This window comes from Sturnira hondurensis, unplaced genomic scaffold (genome assembly GCF_014824575.4).
Source record: "Sturnira hondurensis isolate 20B ecotype Veracruz unplaced genomic scaffold, ASM1482457v3 Scaffold0019006, whole genome shotgun sequence".
NCBI classification, from domain to species: domain Eukaryota; kingdom Metazoa; phylum Chordata; class Mammalia; order Chiroptera; family Phyllostomidae; genus Sturnira; species Sturnira hondurensis.
In genome coordinates, this window is record NW_028091637.1 from 8,562,799 (window position 1) to 8,584,271 (window position 21,473).

General features: G+C 45.1%; 1 protein-coding gene across 1 annotated transcript in view; it reads left to right on the forward strand.

The window, feature by feature from the left end:
- Positions 1–21,131, forward strand: part of TGFBR2 (transforming growth factor beta receptor 2) — an 80,858-nt gene extending 59,727 nt beyond the window's left edge. The window contains exons 4-7 of the mRNA XM_037070786.1: positions 1,207–2,006; positions 3,789–3,930; positions 16,627–16,754; positions 19,457–21,131. Of these exons, the coding sequence (XP_036926681.1) occupies positions 1,207–2,006; positions 3,789–3,930; positions 16,627–16,754; positions 19,457–19,636 (1,250 nt within the window). The 3' untranslated portion in view covers positions 19,637–21,131. The remainder of the gene's footprint in view (positions 1–1,206; positions 2,007–3,788; positions 3,931–16,626; positions 16,755–19,456) is intronic.
- The last annotated feature ends 342 nt before the right edge of the window (positions 21,132–21,473 follow it).

Consider the following 21,473-nt stretch of genomic DNA (forward strand, 5'->3'; position numbering starts at 1 on the left):
GGTGTTAGTATATCATTCCTCAAAATACTGATTCTCTTCTCTTGGTTGTTAAAAATAGGATGCTTGCGGGTTACTTTTCCAGTTTTTGGTGGCATCAGATAGACTTAAGACCTCTGGTTTTCATCTCGAGTGCATGGGTGGTGGAAGTTGGTGTTTCTGCTTGGAATTTACCGAATAGGTTGTGAATCCTATTTAGCCTAAAAACTTGAAATTGTTGTGGTACTACCTTCATTTCTCACCGTGGTTTATTAAGTGATGGTATCAAATGCAATTAGATAATGGGTCCCCTTCAGGAGCTATGGTTATCTCCATTTCACCCAGACTGTATTCTCATCACTGCTGCCCCACAACCTCAAACACCTGCAGTAGGTGGAAACTGCTAATTGAATAACTACAGATCCCTTCTCCGAGACGACGCCTGGTTCCAAACCACCTACTCATCATCCTCCTTCCTGTTCCCTGTGCAGAGCATGCAGTGTGGGAGGGTTGCTCTCCCTCAGAGAGAGCTGATGCTTCAGCTCTGGGTAGCCTGGATGTCGATCAGAACAGGACAAGGTAGGGTTCAAAAAAGAGCAAAGACTGTGGGAGCATTATGGCAATCTCTTTGTTTTTACCAAAGAGTTGTCATTCTTCCTCTATTCCCAAAGCCTCCTGCCATGCCCTGAGTATAGCTAACACTCAGTAAAAGCTTGTTCCATTTATTCAGTGCTTATTGAGGACCTGATGTGTGCTAGGTGTTGTTTATAGTCATGAAAAAGAAAGACATGTTCCCTGCCAGCGTAGAATACTCAGTCTGTGACGAGTGGAGAAAGGAGGGAAAGACAGATATAAGACTACTAGGTAGAGTCACAGTTATTTAAGTTGTTCTAAATTGTTACATAGGAAAAATGTATGAGTTTTTATAAATTAAAATGTATAGGATTATATAAAATAAAGTATTTCCCAAGTTTTTCTAGATCTCTTCTAGGCAGTGGCATTTAAGGAAAAGTTTGAGGGGAAAATGGGAGACATTGAATGAATAGCCAGAGGCTAGGAAGACCAGACAGGTGCACACTAGCATTTATCCTGGAATAAAAATTCACAATCTATTGTTTATGAAAACTATACTGATGTTGAAGTGTCCAGACACTTGAAGTGTACACCCACTGTCTCACAGAGCACACCTGCTCAACCCAACTCTTCTCTCCTGTTTTGTTTCCACATCAGAATATTCCACCAACAACCCTGACTTGTGGTTAGTCATATTCCAAGTGACAGGCGTCAGCCTCCTGCCACCGCTGGGCATTGCCATCGCTGTCATTGTTGCCTTTTACTGCTACCGTGTCCACCGAAAGCAGAAGCTGACCCCATCCTGGGACACCAGCAAGCCGCGGAAGCTCATAGACCTCAGCGAGCACCTGGCCATCATTCTGGAAGACGACCGCTCCGACATCAGCTCCACATGTGCCAACAACATCAACCACAACACGGAGCTGCTGCCCATTGAGCTGGACACCCTGGTGGGGAAAGGTCGCTTTGCCGAGGTCTACAAGGCCAAGCTGAAGCAGAACACCTCAGAGCAGTTCGAGACCGTGGCGGTCAAGATCTTCCCTTATGAGGAGTATGCTTCTTGGAAGATGGAGAAGGACATTTTCTCAGACATCAACCTGAAGCATGAGAACATCCTCCAGTTCCTGACAGCCGAGGAGCGGAAGACAGAGTTGGGGAAGCAGTACTGGCTGATCACTGCTTTCCATGCCAAGGGCAACCTGCAGGAGTATCTCACGAGACACGTCATCAGCTGGGAGGACCTGTGCAAGCTAGGCAGCTCCCTGGCCAGGGGCATCGCTCACCTGCACAGTGACCACACCCTGTGTGGGAGGCCCAAGATGCCCATCGTGCACAGGGACCTCAAGAGTTCCAATATCCTCGTGAAGAACGACCTGACCTGCTGTCTGTGTGACTTTGGGCTTTCCCTGCGTCTGGACCCTACTCTCTCTGTGGATGACTTGGCCAACAGCGGGCAGGTAAGTTAAACCTGGGTCACCCACCCCCAGTTCTGAACCCACAAATAGCCCTAAGGGGGCCTTTGCGCATGATAAGCACATCTCCTCCTGTTTCTTTAAGTCCTCCCCAATTCAGGACAGTTTTCTCCTTGAGTTGATCCTCATTTCTCTTCCATTTTTTTAAAAGATTTTATTTATTTATCTTTAGAGGGGAAGGGAAGGAGAGAAGGAGAGACACATCAATGGATGGTTGCCTCTCGTGAGTCCCCCGCTGGGAACTGGCCTGCAACCCATGCATGTGCCGTGACTGGGAATCGAACTGCGATCGTCTGGTTCGCAGGCCCACGCTCAATCCATTGAGCTACACCAGCCAGGGCTCATTTCTCTTCCATTTGAAAACTTTTTGTGTGTGTGCTTCAAATGCTGTCAGCAGTTAATCTCTATTTTTTTCCTCTCCTATGGTTGTACTCCGCCCTTTCTACTCTTACTGCTATTAGTAATGTTATTGGTTATAGTGTTCTGTTGCATTTCATTTTACATCGTTCTAGAAGGCAAGCTCCTTGAAGTCTAAATCCACATCCATTTCGTCACAACTAGCCCAATGCCTTGAACAGTGAACATGACCAACGCGTACTGGTTGTGTGAGTGATGGAGTGAGTGCAGGAACAATTGCGCTTTTGAAGCATCCCACAGGGTAAAACAGAAACCTGTTTAGCTAAGGAAAGTGACTAGAAATTACCAAGACATCCTTTTTGAATGACAGGGCCCCATGTTTTCACATACTGGAAGCTTAACTGTGGATTAGAACGGAGTCTCCAGAGCACCACTGCTTTCTATAACCAGGTGGAGGATCGTGCTGCTGAAGCCTTTAGTTACTGCTCAGTCAGCCCTCTGGGTCCAGGGCTGCCCAGGCTGTCTTGACGTAAACATATCGAAATACGAACAGATTATGTGCCAAGAGAATGACTCATGCAATGACCTAATAAAAAGAAAAATTTCTTCTACTGCATGCAGAAAAACCCCAAACCCAACATTCTTTGGAATGATAACATCAGCGTGCTTGACCTTCCTTAGATCCTTGGGAAAGTAGGACTTTAATGTTATTTAGTAAAGCTCTAGATGCTGCATTATCCAACGTTTAAGTGATTTCTTCCCTAGAAATGCTTTTTTTCCTCCCTTTGGGTCTCAGTGTTTTCATATTATCAGTCATAGTCTAAATAAAACTCCATAAAGATCCAGATTTGGCCTTTTACTGTTGGAAATATTTTCATACAATTTAGGAAAAAATTTATGAAATTTTACCACATTCTCGGCACACTAGCATGTACTATGGAGCAAACAAAAAGGAGTATGACGCGTTCAGGGACCAAAATGATGGGCAAGAATAATTATTTCCACCCTCAATCTTGGAATTTCAGGAATGAAAAAATATTTAATTTGCAAAACAAAAATAAACATGTAAAGTATCACAGATCTTATCTCAGGTTATCTGCAAGGATGTTATTGTATAAGACAGTGACATATATATCACGGATTTCAACAAGGCCCCTCTGGGGGTGGACATTTCCTTATTTTGGCATGTTTTGTTTATATTATTTAAAGGGTGTTCAGGAAGAGAACACCTATTTTTAAAAAAAATAATTCCCGAGGCTCTCCCTTTCTGTGCAGGTCTCATTATTTTTTAAAGCCTTGTGGTTTTTAAAAGATGATCTGCCCGTACAAGGGACAAACATCAGCTATATTTTGAAAGTAAAAATGCAGTTGGAATTAAATCATGGGCCTTAATGTTTGCTTTTGCCTTAGGTGGGAACTGCGAGATATATGGCCCCAGAAGTCCTAGAGTCCAGGATGAACTTGGAGAATGTCGAGTCCTTCAAGCAGACAGACGTCTACTCCATGGCTCTGGTGCTCTGGGAAATGACGTCTCGCTGCAATGCAGTGGGAGGTATGTATGGACCCCATCCTGGTGCTGTGGTGGATGTGCCTTCAAAATGATGCCTAGAGTCATGTTATTGGCTTCAAACATGACTCTAGGGGTACCAAAGAGCTGGCCCCACGGTGAGTAGCGCGTTGGCATCTGGTAGAATATAGCCATCACTGTACAATTTGAAATTGTGCTAAAAAGCCTAAAACCTAGGTCTTTAACCGGAAAGCTATATTTGGAGTATAAAGCTTTCTATCTCCTTTTTTAGAGTATAATTACTTCTTGCTCTGAACATATCTCTCCACAGATATTTAAATATCTGCCAGGTGATGAACACTAGTGATGTAAGAATTAGTTTTACTTATCAAATGGATAATATTTAGAAAAATATCTGATCTTGGGTGTATGTGTGTGTGTGTTAAGCTTTTTTCAGAATTATAAGACCTGTGAGATGGATTTGACTAAAAATTTACTTTTATGGATGTGACTTTCCTTTGTTGGGCAAAACAAACAGAGTGGTTTGATGTTTTTTGTTTGTTTTTTTTTAAGTTTTTAAAAACCTAACAAGAGAGGTTCTTGAGGAATGCAGCATTTGTCAGGGGTGCAAGGGGATATCATTGTTTCTGAGAGTATTGTCGCCTAATGTTTCTGGGCGTGAGAATGGCTGAGGGCCCCCATTACTTTCTGCTTCCCGGAGTCTCTTCTCTGTAGTTTTCATCAGTTTATGCATCCCAACATGGACCTGGCTGACTATTAAGTCAAGCCACACTGACTCCAATTTTATTTTTAACTCTTTGTTTTGTAATAATTTTAGACTTGCAAAACAGTTGCAGAAATAGCAAGGACAGGAAGTTAACAGTGGTACAATGCTCTTAATTAAGCTACAGAACTTATTCAAAGTTCCAAGTCCCTGGCCATGTCTTTTTCTGGAACAGAATCTAATCCAGGATCTCCCATTATACCTTATACTCATGCCGCCTTAGTCTCCTTAGTCTCCTGTGGCAGGTATCAGCCTCTCTTCGTCTTTCATGACCTTGGCACTTGTGAAGAATTGAGACCCGTTATTTTATAGATGGTCTCTCCTTTTGGGTTTCTCTGACGTTTTCTCATGATTACATTGAGAGAGTATATTTTGAGAAAGAACACCACAGAAATGACACCGTGCCTTTCTGAGTGCCTCCTATCAGGGCCTGCTCAACTTGATCACGTGGTGTAGGTGGTGTCTACCAGGTTTCCTTTCCTGTAATTGTTTTTTCCATTTGTAAATAATGCATATCTTATGGGAAGGTACTGAGATCTGTTTCTAAAGACACTGAACACACGCCCAGCTGGGATTCTAGACCTCTTTTTATCATAATTTTACCTACTAGTTTTGGGATCCATGAGTAGTTCTTGCCCACAACAATTATTACCGTAATATTTTTCTAATAGTGGCTTTCTATTCTTCTTATTCCTTCTTTGTTTATTATAGATATTCAACTATAAGGAATACCTATACTTCTTTTCACCACCCCTTGTCATTTACCTATTTAATTATGTATGGATATCAGTGTGGAGTTGTGGATGTTTATTTTAGTCTATGGGAATCCAATATTATGATTTATTTTGTTGCATCGATTGCCGCAGTTTTGGTCACTGGGCCCGTCTGCCCAACATTCTGCCCACCGTGGGCTTGGTTGACACACTTTCTGGATCTGATTTTTCGTCCTGTTTAGAACATGCTTAGCCAGTTTTCCAGGATGGGTCCCAGTCATCCCCTCCCCTTCAGCACCTTGCTGCGCCATCCCGTTGCCATGGGTGCCTGATGAGGATGGCACTTGCTATCCAGCTGACGCTGTCGTTTTCTGGTTTGCTGCCTGAGATTTCTTACCCCCACAGCACTTTCAGAAGTAACTTGTTTTTTTCCTTGCACAGTGAAATTTGTTTACCCAAGTTTCAGCTGCTGAGAATAATTTTCTGTTTGAAAGCTTTGACAGTTCCAGAATGAATCCTTAGACCCGTGTGAGCTGTGGAAGAGATGATGCTGTTGTCACTGTCAGAATAAATTTACCTAAATTTCAGCGTCGTTCCTATCCTTTCAAACCTGTTATTCCATAAACATGAGCTGGAGATGGTGTCTCTCTGTCTTTCGCTGTCAGGACAGCCAGCTTGTTAGGGCCGAGTGGGAGCTCCCTGCCTTCGTTGTTATCAATGATGAAGCACTTTCCTGATGATATTTGCTGAGTGTGGAAGAACTCGGGGGCTAATGAGGAAGAACAGAGTTCACCGACTTTGATGAACTCTAAAAACAGATGCAGGGGAAACAAGTTTTCCCAAGGAAGGAACAGGATCTCATTTGTTCAGCTTTTCTCAGAAAGCCTTTCATAACCTCCAAGGTAAGAACAGACAGACGGTTTTTGGGGAACCAGAAAGAGGCCGTCCCAGTCCTCATGCTGTTTGCTCTTCAGCCCACAGCCCTGCTTCTTCCATCTCTGCTCCGTCTGTGAAAACCGAAGTTCTTTCTCTATCGTCATGTTGGTCTAACGGAAAGCTCTGCACTGGATTAAATGTGTGAACTCACATAGTCAGTCCTTTTTACTTTTTAATCTGGTAGTAAGTTTTACTTTTTAAAAATTCTTTTAAGAGTGTTTTTTTAGTATGTCTTAAAAACCTTAAAGACAGATGTTTTTAGCCTCATTTTCATTTCAGACTTCCCTTTTACATTTCAAGAATCTCTTGGAAGGTATATAAAGCCCGAAGACAAATGTGTTCCCTCCCGGCTCTTGTAGAAACACACGTGTAAAGGCAGGTCTTGCTCTCAAGAAGCATCTAATGTACTGATGAATCAGGCTTTTATTTTTTCTCCTTTACTTCTTAAAAATTTACACACACAGACACAGTTCTTACCTTACAAAGAAAATCAATAACAGTGCCCCCTAGTTGATATAGGGCTTTAATTTATCACGTCTAAGAGAGAGGGCAGGATGGACATGGGCTTTCCTTAAGCTTAAACTTCTATTCTGTCCCTTGAAATACAACATTATGCAATTGCAATTTTTTATCGCCAGTCTCATTTCTAGAAAAGAAATGGGGAATATGCTCACCTCAGTATGAGGGATTATAGGTCAATATTTTATTTCACACCATGAGTAACATTGTATTTAGTTTACTCTGAGCGGGAGAACAGCTAACTGAATGAAGCAGGCTACGAAGCAGTGAGGGACAGTCTTGCAGGAGAATGTGAACGCCCAGTTTTTCTGCCTCTGAACAAGTCTGTTCTGTTCTTCGGGTTGAGCCCAAACTCTTTGCATGGGGGTGAGCCGGCCCTTGCTTGCCTCTAGCTTCTCTGCACATAGCACCCTTTTCCTTCTGCAGTCATCTTTATGGACGTGTTTTAGGGCTCACTTCCAGCCTTTGTCTCATGTGTACTGGGACTGGAACCCTGAAATCAACTTGTAAACAGCAGGCAATGCATTTCAGAGTGGTTAGTGCTGCGGGAAGATAAGGCAGGGGGACACAGGAGACGGAACGCCCAGGCTGGCTAAAGGGAGTGTGGCAGTGGGGTCAGGCAAGGAGGAACAGGTCAGCTCTAGAAGGAAAGATAAGACCCAGGAATGTCCTTTGAGTTGCCGCTTTCTCAGCCCGCCTCTCCTCTGTGCAGAGCAGCTCTGATAGAGCATACCCTGGGGAATCCTCACTCTTACTAGGTGAGAAGATGCACACAGGTGATAATAGCACCATTCTGAAGCCAATTTGTACAGCTTCATTAGCACAAATTTCCATCCAGGAGCTCAAGAGGTACATTGTCGTTATTGAAGACAATGGTCAGAAGGGAAAGACTTTCTGGTGGAGGTAGGTTTGCTCACGTAATAAAACACGAAGAGGCGATAGCTACCATGACATAAGCACGTGCTTCATGGATCAGCTCATTTAACCTAGCACTCGTTCTTTGAAGCATGTACTGTTATTAGCCCCACTTTACAGAGAAGAAAACAGAGGTTTCTGGAGGTGGGGAAAATTGTGGAGCCAGGAATCAAAAGTCCTATTGTCTGACTGTGGGCCACAAGCCCTAGTCCACGCTGGCCTGACACAATGAGTACGTGTTTAATAAGTGGCAGGTACAATCGCCATTATCTATATTATGGATGGGGTAGTCAGTACTATTTTGTACATCCTGGCCTTGACGCCAAGCCTTTCTGGAAATACCTGGCAAGACAATCACACGTTGAGGACACCCAAGGACAGCCTCGCTTCTGAAAGATTCCAATAATTGACTTTCCTGTCTCCTCCAGGCAAATCTCTGTTTACAGAATACCGAAGCTACCAAATTTGGCGGCATGTTGTGGATTTGATGACTTAAAGTCTGAGATAGCTTCCTTATTCTTAAATTTCTTTGAAGATACATTCATTCATTCATTCATTCATTCATTTGTTCATCCACTCAGCAAATAGAGTACCTATTACATGGCAGGCATTTTTCAAAATACTAAGGATGCCACAGTGAATGAAACCAGTCTCCATCCTCAAGAAACAAAAAGTCTAATGAGGAGCTAATAGTTTAGAAAGACGAGTAATAAACAAGTAGATATATAATATAACATTGTGGGTGGGTATGATGATTTTAGAAAGAAAAATAAAGCAGTTAGGGAGTAGATACTGATCAAGGGTGTAATTTCAGCTACTTTGATCTGAAAAAATACAAGAGAAACACCAAGAAACAGGGCTTGGTTGTTTGAAAAGGGGACAGGATAGAACGGGGTGATTAGGGTGTCATTGTTTGATAAAGGAAAAAGTGTTAAAATCTCCATTCAGCAATGACACGTTCTCTTTTTCAGAGAAATCTCTGTCCGTGGCTTTCCGTTTGTTTGGTGTTCATGCAAGTGTTTGCAAGATGTGTGGGAGGCAGACAAAGGCGGGGTGCCTCTCAGGGCTGCCGTTGGCCCGACAGGCCCAATATTGATGGCCCAGCCAAAACCAGCCCACAAGCCTGACCAACCCCCGAACCCCTAGCCATTTAGGCCTTTGAATAGAAGCTGACACACAGCCACCGACTGAGTGAGGATTTAACAAAGAGGAAAAACACAACCTGGAGAATGCCTCCTGAGTGTATTGTCAGCTCCCTGCAGTCTTGAGACAGACAAAAAGTACAAACGGATCAAAAAGAAAGAAAAGGGGGTAAAAAAATGAAGGCAGGAGAGGTGGTCTGAAGACTTCAAGGACCAGAATGGAAGCACTTCATTTTCCTGGATTTCAGGGGAGCCTAATTTGGAAGGCAGATATAAAAACTCTGGGGCCCTGCTCCAGGGAAAACTGTCAACAACTCCGCTCACTGTGACGTTGGAACTACAATCAAAGCAACAGCTGGGACCCAGATGCTGACTTTCGGAAGAATATCTTTGCTGTCCCAGAGACGTGCCCTCCGAGTGCTGTGGAACTGGGAAGAGACGGAAGCGTAGTTTCTCTTAACAGCCTTCTGAGAGAAGTTAAAGCAAGCTGCGAGGGCCTGGGAGTTGAGGGGGGTTGGGGAGGGAGCTTCTGTCTGTGACAAGACTGCCAGGAAAGGCAGGGGAAGGGAAAGAAGGGGAAAAGAGGAACAAGTTGTTCTCCAGCAGTGAAATGAAGAAGATTCTTGGGAAAGATGTCGTTTGAGGCCTCCGGGAGACCCTGAAGTGCTGAGCCTCACTCACCTGCTGTGCAAAACAGTCTGAGGGTGAGATGGGAGCCTGGACTTGGTCTGAGTGAATCATTCTACTGTATGGGCATCTGCCTAGGGTGGGTGTCCCAGACCCTAGAACAAGAACTTGAGTGTATGTCCTTTATTTGGGAATAGAGCTCAGGAAATGCCAGTAAGGGAACGGGGAAGTGAGTCACCAAGGGGAAGGAAGCCAACGAGTGGCGTGTTGTCAAGCAGGTCTCCACGGTGGACAGCTGGAGCTTAACCTGCTGGGAACCCTGGGTGCAGCGTTGAACACGATCCTCAGCATCACACCCCCCAACTCAGGAGGAAGCTGGGTGTTTATCTCTGGTTAAGGGCTGCGCCCAGGGCAAGTTGGGGCAGTGAACTCCCAGCTTGCCCATCCTGCATGAAGAGGATAAATGCAGCAGTCTGTGTGGCCAGCGGTCCCATGGCGGTATCCTGTAGTCCCCCTCATCCTCACTCAGTTCCCTTTCTGCAGTTTCAGTTATCTGCCATCATTCAAAAATGTTAAATGGAAAATTCCAGAAGTACTTTGTAAGGGTTACATTGCACAGTGTTCTGGATAGCATGAAACCCTGCATTGTCCTCCTCGGGATGTGAAGCATCCCTTTGTCTAGCGTACCCGTGCTGCTCACGTTCCCTCTACTGGCGGTCCTTTGGGGCCTTCTCAGTGATCAGATTGGCTCTCCTGGTATCTCAGTGCTTGTGCTCAAGTTTACCTCGTTTGGGTTGACAACAGCCCCAAAGCACAAGAGTAGTGACGCTGGCAATTCGGATATGCCAAAAAGAAGCCGAAGATTGCCTTCTTTAAGTGAAAAGCTGAAAGTTCTTGACTTAATAAAAATGAATTTTACACACACACACACACACACACACACACACCACACACACATGTTGGGAGCAGGTGGTACTACCCATGGTTTCAGGCATCTGCTGAGATCTTGGAACATCTCTCCCCTGAGCAAGGGGGACCACCATACTAAGTCATGATGGAAGACTTAAAGGACACTGTGATTTCTTATTTTGTACATTTTGTGGGCATGGGAACTGAGGCAGAAAGTGTAGACATCCCTTTTCCAAGTCCTCACATCTACTTGATAGTGGAGCCAGGCAAAGAGATCTGATAACAACCCCCCCCCCTTGCGATGCATATCATTAGCACTCGTTTTTAACATGCTAAGTTCAGTCTTCCTCTCTAAGCTCTTTGCTTCTTTTTTTAGAGGCATTTCCAATTTTTTAAAGGGTGGTTCTCATTATAGGTTAGCCAGGTAGCACTCTCTGAACTAATCCCATTTACCCCTTAACTTGCTTCCTCTGCGGGGCATCCCACAAGGGAGGCCTGAGCCTAGGCATTGTTGGATCTAAGGCACAAAGAGGAACTCTAGAAAGTACCGCATTAACTCTGTTGCCAATCATGCCCTGATCTGGTGCCTATGGCGTAAAGTGCCACAGTCCCCTTTCCCCCCACCTCTCCCACCGCCCATTCATGGACTTCTCTAACCCCCAAATGGTTTAATGTCAGTAAGTAAGAACAGCAAGAAGAGGGGTGCCCTTTGTCATCAGTGGCTTTTTGCATAGCTTGTTTAGAAATTCTAAACCATAACATCCAACAGGTCCCAGAAGTTTCCCTTCTCGGGGTCACAGGGTGGGAAGGGACTAGCCAAGGCAACGAGGCACACATTTGTCACATTTGTGACAGGCATATTCCCAGCTATGCTTGTTCTGGGTGGGGGAGGAAGGGCTCACTGAAATGCTCGGTAGACAGGGGAAAGCCTGCAAGCTTCCTAAAAAGGCAAGGCCATTGCATCAGAATGACAGTAACACAGTCGGCAGTTCTGAGTGCCCTTCCCGGAATCCAGCGCGCTCTTTGGCCTTGGTTTTCTCAACTGTAACACAAGGTGTTGGATCACCTCTCTGAAGACACTTGTTCGCTCTTCTCTGTCTGACTCATTTGAAACCCATAAAATATCTTTACTAACTTGTCTTCATTTCCTCCGTCAAGATGCAACTCCTATTCCTTGCAAAACATGCAGTACAAAGCTGGGGAAGGTTCACAGTCCTCAAACAGGTTGCCTCAGCTTTGCAATATGATAAGGACAGAAACCGAGAGTAGGTGTTTGGTAACAATACAATTTGCTGTTGCCTTGACACCCAAGTGGGATTCATTCTTCTTGTAATTCATTTCTAACACGTTTCACCAAAGCCTCTGACCCCAGTGAACTGGGAGCAAAGTGCTTGCTTTTTCTTTTTTCTTTTTTATTAAAAAAGAATAGATTGGGAAGTGCTGATCTGTAAACAATAAGGAAAAAATTTAAATTGCTTTTAATCCCACCATTCAAACTAAGCCACTTTGGTGAACCAGGGGGTTAGATGTTGAGAGAGATTTGCTTTTGTCTGTATCTGTCTATTTAGTGAGTTTGTAGTTTTTGATGGCCTACATTTTCTAAAAGGTACATACTTTGAGAAGCAATATGAAAAATAGGGATAAAAGATACGTAATTTGGCCCTAGTAATTTTGCCTAAGTGGATTAGCATCTCGGCCTCTGGGTGACTGGAGCCGAGGGGAGGGCGCTGCGGTTGAAAACCAACTTTTTGCCAGTTGCCGGCTCTGCTCCATTCCCCAGGACTGTCTGGGTTTCAGTGGCTGAGGTTCTGTCCTAGGAAGGACCTTGGTGCCCGCCTGGCTGACAGAGGCTTTCTCCCACCTCTGCGAGGGTTCGGGCTCCCACCCAGGTGTCTGTGGCCACCTCCTCCCGCTGAGTTGAAGTAAGTGTCTCCGGTTTTCTGAGGGACTCAGAGAAGAACTGAGGAGCCATCAGGAGATGGACTCCAACACCATGTCTGTCAATGGTCACCCTCCACCTCCTGATGGAGGCCCAAGAACAGCACTGCCTTTGTAGCCACAGAAGGAAAAAAAGGAAAGACAGCACGGCCTGGAGGTGCTTTCATGACCCCCACAATCGAGTGTTAAACTGGTGACTGAGGCAAATGGACACACACAAGCATTAGGTCACCTTTACACCCATGACAGGGCATGATAAGAAAATTGGTGGGAGCAGAATGTTCAAAATGAGGGAGAAGAGCAAAGAAAGGAACTGCAGAATTCATAATAAGACAAAGAGCAAACTTAAATGTTTGAGAAAATACATATTATATAAATAAGACCTTTTCTCAGAGTTGAAGAAAGGTCAACTTAAAACATGCATGAACTTTAAGTCCTCACCCCCATTCATAACCTGAAAGACGACTTCAGTATGTATGGGCAAGGGAATTTGCCCATTTGGGTCAAATGATGGTCACCCCAGACTTGCCTATTTTAAGCTTAGTAGGAGGCAGGAGATTCAGTTATTCATACTCTCCCAGTGTGGCTCAGGGAGTCAGTCTCTTTGCCAGCCCCTTTCTGGCTACCTTTGACCTTCCTTCCCTAGACAATCTCCCACAGTCAATGATGGAGAAGGCCTTGTACCCCTTGGGAGTGCTACAGAATCTCACAACTTGCCAAGGTTTAAGGAAAAGTAGGAAGTAATGCAGTTAAAATTCTCTTTGCTCTGGGAAAGGATTACTGCCTCTATCTCCTTTTCCACAGAGGCATTCATTCATTCATGACTTCTTTTTGTTAAGAAAAAAAACATTTCCATACTTGCTGCCCAGTCCCATCTTCTCCCAACTTTCACGCATACACCACAGGCCCCATAGAATTTACCACTAAAGTAGCTACTGTGGTTTTTGTGACTTTGAAGATTAGGGATAAATCTAATAAATCTAATTTATTTCAAAATGAAATAAATTGTCCCTGGGTTATAATCTCAATGACGGAGACTTTTTCTTTGTTCTCAAGGAATCTCAGCCGTGACATCAAAACCTGGGATTGATTCTGATCCCAGCATTTTTCTCCCCGTTTTGTGGTCATCCCCTGTCTCTTCTGAGCCTTGTGCTCTGGGAACTGTGGATGGGCTAGTTACTTTTCTTTTCTCCAGAAGAGGCCACATCAAGGCTTCCTCGGGTGGTTTTGCCAGTCTTCAGATGGTGAGAGACTGACCTTGGGAGAAAGGAGAAAGTACTTCTTTGACAGCTGTCTTAGGCCATCTTTACCAGAAGTAAGAGTCTAACACAGAGATATTTGTGCGATGACCCAGTGAGAATAAGGTCTCATGAGAGTGTGAGTGAGAGAAGCAGGAAGAGGAAGGAGCTCACAAACCTGTAGTTTCGGAAGAGGTCCAGCCTCAGCTGATCTTATGGGGAGCTCTTGGCATGAGGGTTAGACTCTTAAAACTCACACATTAACTTGCCATTGGCTGTAGGCTGCCCCTGGGGGTGGGGCTGTCGTGTTCTGGAAATCTCCAAGGTAGGCAGCCCACATCAGCCAAGGGCAATCGTTCAGAGAATGGTAAAGATGTGAGCCCTTAGGACTGAAGGCCTGTAGCAGGCAGCTGGAGTCTGGTGCTCTCCGCTGGGTAAAGGGGTCTGAGCTGGGCACCAACCACACCAACTACGACAGCTAAGAGTTGGAAGTGAAGAGTCAGTGGACTGATACATTATCTAAGGAGTNTGGGGGTGGGGCTGTCGTGTTCTGGAAATCTCCAAGGTAGGCAGCCCACATCAGCCAAGGGCAATCGTTCAGAGAATGGTAAAGATGTGAGCCCTTAGGACTGAAGGCCTGTAGCAGGCAGCTGGAGTCTGGTGCTCTCCGCTGGGTAAAGGGGTCTGATCTGGGCACCAACCACACCAACTACAACAGCTAAGAGTTGGAAGTGAAGAGTCAGTGGACTGATACATTATCTAAGGAGTATTGAGATTATATACAAATCCTATCAGCGTATAGTTTAGTATAGTATAATATAGTACACCTACCTCGAGGCATGGCACTTTGAGGGTACCATGTTCTTTGAATAGATTGGGTTATAAGGTAACTCTGGAGGGGACATGGTCATGCTTCGATTCAGTACCTTCATCATATAAATGATGAGAATTAGTTCAGAATAAACCCTTACTGGAAACCAGCTCTAATTCTCCGTCCTTTGCTTTTGCTTAAATTCAACCCAACTCATATTTGTTGAAAGCCTACTATGTATAAGGTACAACTGTAGGCAGTGTGGGCAATTGCAAGACATGAAACAGCCTCTCCCTTGGGACTCTACGATTTAGTAGAAGGAAAGAGAATGGAAGAAGGAAAAAAGAATAGCATGCAAATCAAAATTCAGATCTCAGCCTAGAAGCAGTGTGGGTTAAATGCCGTGGACACACAGAAGGGTGGCTTGTGCTCATCTCGTTCTGATGGGCAGCCTTCATTCCAAATTTCTCTGTGTTTCAAATGATGTAAAAAGACAACATCCTGCCCTGCTTGGCTGAGGCTGAAGAATATAAGTATGCAAGTACGGTTCTGGGAAAGGGGGGGGAACCCAAACAAACAAGAAAAGCCATCCCTTTTCAAAATGTCATTTTGCTTTGAAAGCTTCTTTGATTCTTAGCCTGGGAGAGCAAATGGGTGAACATTTTACTCATTAAGTAGGATTATTTTAAAGCTATAGGTCAACGGTTTTAGTTCCTTGGGAGAAAAATGTTAAATCTAGCCCACTCTCCCCTTTTAGCTTAAGCATGTTTTTGTAATGGAGTATTTCCTTTTAAATTGTCCTGTGCCTCCCTGACATGTATATTAGTCCACTTACTTGAATTAGTGCATTGATATCCAACCCGAGTTCATGCATTGCTACTTTGGGCAAGATCTACAGTTCATTCATTCACTTACTCATTCCTTCATTCACTCAGCAAACATATATTGAGAGCCTATTGTATGGGAGGCCCTCTCACAGGGGCTGAGAATATAAGAATGAGCGAGGAACTCTGAATCTGTCCTCAAATGCTCACAGTCTAGTTGGGTGACACAAATAAGCAGGTGATTATATTAAAATATAACACATGCTACACCAGAATTCTGCCCGTGACATCTGATCGGGAATGACATGGGGGATATTCAAGGAAGTTTCTATAAAGAAATTGACCTTAGTTGAAACCTGAAGCCCTAGCAAAGGGCATCATCTTCTATTATTTTCTTTATAGCATGTCTCATTGAAGGAAAAGGAGTTTTTAAAATTTTGTCTGTTAATTCTATGAACATCTCTCCCCTCTGTCATCTTAACAGCGTTTGCAAACTTTTCCCCCCATCATTGCTATCCTAAGGAGACTTTGTAGACATTTTTTCTTAATCACTAATTCCCATGAAAGTATACATATTATAAAAAATTTTAGCCATTTCTAGATGTACCATTCGCTAGCATTAAGTATATTCACAATGTTATGCAACCATTGCCATTATTTATTTCCAGAACTTTTTTACCTTCTCCAGCTGAAACTGTATAGCCCACTAAATACTCACACTGGATCTCATCACCCTGGCAACCACTGTTCTGTGTCCTGTCTCTATAAATTAATCTATTCTAAGTACCCCGTATAAGTGGAATCATACAATATTTAGTTTTTCCTGGCTGGCTTATTTCACTTAGCATAACATTTCTAAGGCTCATCTGTGTTGTAGCATGTATCAGAATTTCATTCCTTTCTAGGCTGAATAGCGCCATGAACTGTAACGCCACGAACTCGAACACCACATATGCCATCTGTTGATGTACGATGGACCCTTGTAGGGCTACAAAGCATTATAATACGTAAGCCTGTTTTTACTTCCCAGGAACCAGTTTTGCTCCATTGGGGCAACACTGCCCCCATTGAGAATGTCTGTGTTCGAATGTCAGCTCGGCGACCTTGCTGTTTTCACTCTCCACTCTGTCCCCAGTGGTCAGCCCAACACCTGGCACGTAGCAAACCCTCAGTGGTCACTTGTGAATACTTCTCAAGCTCCCTCCCCAACCACCCCTTCCTTCCTGTTTTAATCCACGATTATTAACAACTGTGCTCAGAGCGATCATGGATACACTTTGACCCGCAGTGCCTCATGCCTTCCAACCAGACCTCCCAACACGCTCCTGTCCACTGACTACGCACACCCTTCTTAATGGCCCTTTGGTTGTCTGCTTTCTCGACAGAAGTGAAAGAGTATGAACCTCCCTTCGGTTCCAAGGTGCGGGAGCACCCCTGTGTTGAAAGCATGAAGGACAACGTGTTGAGAGATCGGGGACGACCAGAAATTCCCAGCTCCTGGCTCAACCACCAGGTAAGGGGTAACATTGGGGAGGGGAGCATCTGAGGTGACCTCCTACGCAGGAGAGAATGTTGGGCTACCGGGCTTCAGTCTGAGGGGGGGTCCCCTGTGTTCTGTCATCCAATTCGGTTTTCTTTCTAAAACAAATTTCAATAAAGTGGGGCTGAGCCTGTTATTGTAAGTTCCAATTGGCAGGTAGAAACTACATTCAGAGAGCTCACAACTAATCATTTGAAGGGCATTTGTCACGTCGTCTAAGCCCCCCTGGTTCCAGTTAAAATATTTTGTCTGTGGCCTCTGTTACACAGTGCCACATCTTTTCACTGAGACTTTATGTTCGGCTCCTTTCTGGGTTCCACGTGTTTTCTTCTGGAAATTTTCAGCTGTAGAAGGAAATACTTAGCAGAGAGAAATGAGCAGAGGGTGTCAGCCAGCTGGACTGAGAGGCGACGGTCGTGTGCTTGAGGCCGGGCACCGGCGTGTAGTGCAGGCGGGGTGCACCGAGCTGAGAAAGGGGAGCCCAGCTCCTCAGTCAGGAATGAACAGGGGCAAAGAAGAGCAAGATGCAAATGAACAAACAGACTCTATCTGTTGGGAACATCCTCACGGCTCCTTTTTCACTTCTTTTCAAGAAATAGTAGGTAAAGCCGTCCACTGCTGGGCAGTAGTTCAGACTCACAAGGAGACCTATCCGGATTCTCTGTGGGCACTTGGATGAGGGCCGTGGGCAGGGAAAAAGAACAAAGTGACAGGTTGTGAAAACAAGGGCCTGTGACACAGCCAGGAAAGAGCATGAGAGGGACCGTGATCCCTGTGTCAGTGACAGAACTGATCTTTCCACCGCAGAAAACTTTTCTGTTGCCTCCTTTGGATGAATTCCCTTATCCAGTGAAGGCTGGGGCTAAATCAGAGGTTTTCCTGAGGGCAAGGCAAATCCAGATAAGAAACTGAAACAAGAAATCAGGCACGACCGGGAAGACAGATAGAGCAGGAAGCCTGGCCTGGAGCCATTTCCGAGGACAAAACCTAATAAAGTCCGGGAGAGCGTGACTCTGGCAGCGGCAGCCCAGGGCTTCCCGGGCTTTCGGGCAAGGCCTCTTGGACTCTGACAATGCATGAGTGCTTTGTGTGAACTCTGAAATCAGAAGCCACCGGCATTGTTTCTTCTAAATGCGGTTGCCTCCTAAGCTGTACAGTTCTTGTAATGAAGCCATTATTCATGATGATAAAATTCTGGAAAGAATTTGCATAATACATTTTTTCTCTTAATGAGATTTGTTGCCCTATTGATTTCAAGTTAATGCTTAATATTTAATTTAATTTACTGCCTGTAATTACAGTGTCAGAATAAAATAAATGTTACTTGTGTACCAACAATAACACTCCACTCTTAACAGGGCCATCAATCAATACTGTCAATTAGGTGAATTATACAATTAATTCAACATCATGAACGTGATCACTCACAGGGCAGGAAGGGAGGGAGAGAGGCTCCCAGGTGTGTTAGGAAAGTTACAAGCACAGGGAGAGGGCTGATTCTCGGGGTGGAGTCAGGATGCACCCATGCCACCAGGCCCACCTGTGTGACAGGCACACTCTGTTTCTGCCTACAGGCTATTTAAGCCCCGCCTGCTTTATTTCCCAAAAGGACTTGGGGCAATAGTAAAAACATTTGCAACACAAAATAAGCCTGGGGGCCCTGAAAGAAGACCCATGCAGCAGTACTGGGCAGCATTTCCTGAACAGGCTTTGTGAGTGGGGCCATCATGGGGTGCGGTCAAACCCTAGGAAAAGGCCCGGCGTCAAGCAGGCCTTTTGGAGTGGAGTGGGACAGAACGGAGGGTGCCCTTGGCAGTTGCTACCAGATCACCCCGCAAAACCTGTGGACTTTACAAGACAAAACCGGACTCATGCCCTGACGTCCCGCTGGCTGGGGTATTTGGCCCTATTAAAACATAAATGTGTACGTGGTTCTGACTACAAGACATTGCAGAAAACACAACACCACAGAGACAGTACAAAGATCAGTGGTTGCCAGGGACTTGGGGGAAGGGGAGGAAGGAGGGCAACTGGGTGGAGCAGAGGGGATTTGCAGGGTAGTGAACTGACCCTGTGGGATACTATAGTGGTAGTGCATGTCATTATCCATTTGTCAAACATGCTGTGTGTAGTCTAATATAAACTATGGACTTCAGTTGATGCGTCAACGTTGGTTCATTGGTTTTAACCAAGGTACCACCGAGATGCAAGTTGTTGATGAGAAGGAGCCTGGGCAGTGGCAAGGGGGATGTGGGAACTCTCGACTTCGCCCTCAGTTTTGCTGTGAACCAAAACTGCTCTAAGCAATAAAGGCTAACACGGAGCTAAAAAGTAGAAAGGCATGACATGGAACTTTTCAGGTACTGGAGATGCTGCCGTCTCCCAGAGGCCCCCTGGCGGATCCTTGCACTGTCTCTCCATTTCACAACTTACTGTGAGCAAAAGGTACCGGAGGAACTAGGTACAGCAGGCTGCACCCGGGAGAGCGCACAGCCACCTGCGCAGCTTCCTCAGCCTACATGCCACTGGCTGGCCTCATGCTGTGGGCCTCTGTCGGCATGGGGTCAGAGCACCTGGCTTGCACTGCATGAACAAGGTCAGCAGACCACCTGGCCCTCCGTGGAGCCCACCAACCCACCAACTCATGTTGCCTGTGGACTTCTCTTCCCCTGCAGGGCATCCAGATGGTGTGTGAGACTCTGACCGAGTGCTGGGACCACGACCCAGAGGCCCGCCTCACGGCCCAGTGTGTGGCGGAGCGCTTCAGCGAGCTGGAGCACCTGGACAGGCTCTCGGGGAGGAGCTGCTCCGAGGAGAAGATTCCCGAAGATGGCTCGCTGGGCACTACCAAATAGCTCTTCCAGGGCAGGTTGGCCCAAGTCCAAAGAGGTCACCCCTGTCGCCAAAGAACCGAGGCAGCGGGAAGCTGCCCCTAAACCAATGGATGCTTCCTGGAATAGCAGGGCTCACTCCCCTCCCTGTAGGCTCTGGGACTGAGCAGCAACAACAGTGACAGGGAGTGGGTGACATGAAGCATTCTATGCCTTTGACCTTGTCATAGGATAAGCTGTGTTAGCAGTTCCTCAGGAAATGAGATTGATCTTTACAATAGCTAATAACATTTGCACTTTATTAATGCCTGTATATAAATATGGAATAGCTATGTTATATATATATATCTATATCTATATATAGCCATACTCTGGAAAGAGACAAAGAAAAAGATCAGATATTCCCAGGAAATCGGTTTGATTGGAGAGTTCCAGAGCTGCGTGCAGAAGCAAGGATCCATGACAACGTTAGCACTTGACAATCACACGTGGATGGATGGTTCTCTGACTCCACGAGGAGGCGCTTTGCATTGGGAGAGTGGCTCTGGGTGTCAGAGCCTGCTACGGCCACTTTGCACTCGCTTTTGCAATCCAGTTCCCTGCGCGCGGGTCCTCACCTGGCCATGGAGCTGTGTGATAGTCACACTGTTTTGGGGACCAGACCCTGGGGTTCCTGTGTGCCACTGTTTCTCCTGGACTGTTCATTGAGCTTCAAGCCCCACATCAGCTCGTTAACCACCTTCCTCAGCTAGCTCAGAAACTTTGCCCCATCTCTAATAGTTTAAACGTTTTGAGCCCCATCTTTTCCTTCGCATGCTGCAGAAAAACCAGGACGTATTTCCTTATCCATCAAATTGCCACATCTTCTACTAATAAGAAATATATATATATATATATATATATATATATATATATATATTTCCCCCCTATACCTATGTAACTCTTGTTTACTCCCAGGCCTCTCCCTTTTCTAAAAAGGATCGCATCTTCCCAGGGTTCCTTGTGTTTAATTTTTCAACACACTTAGTCTGACCAATAGGTTCGATCATCTGGACTCCTGAACGCTCAAGTCTGTTTTGGCCTAGTGGAAAGGATTTGAGCTGCATGATACTGCCAAAGTCAGGACTGTTGAGTCAGGCACTCTGAATGTGCTTTGCTTGGCCAGCACTGCATTTAACAGAAGTGAGCCACTTTTTAAACATTTGGAGATTATGCACACACACACAATCTGGATCCTCAAGTGAGAATAGATAGCAGATGGTTTCCAGTTCTCCCTAACCCACATCATTCATAAAATGAAGGTGTGGACACACTTACAAAGCTGCTTCACTTGTTGAAATAAACATTTCTATTTTCTGCCCACCCCCACCCCATTCTGGGAATCAAACCTGCCCCCAACCAATGTCCCTTGTAAGAAATGTGCATTCAAGCAGTCGTTCTCTGGCTGTATAATATGACTTTGACTCCTCTCCTCTCCTCAATCTGGTGTTAAGATTTGAAATTCACCTTAAAACAAAAAGGTGGACCTCTGAGAGGTCCCAATTAATTCAGGTCTCTTTTACCTATTTTATCTATAGATTAAGAATGCCCCCTCTGTATTAGGGAGACAAGCCCCTTCCTCCAAGAAGCTTGCTTCAAGATAAGCAGTCTCTCTACGGGAGCAGCCTTCCCAGCCCTTGCAGAATTTCCTAGTGAAGATTTGAGTGTGGAACACAAGAGTCCTGTTTGCAGTTGGAAAATCTGCATCCAGGTGGGACAAGAACAAAGAATGAGCTTTAATATAGCACAGGAAACTTGTTTATCCACAAACAAGTGTTAATGCTGCAAATAATCTCTTTAAAAAAAACAAAAACGTTTTTGA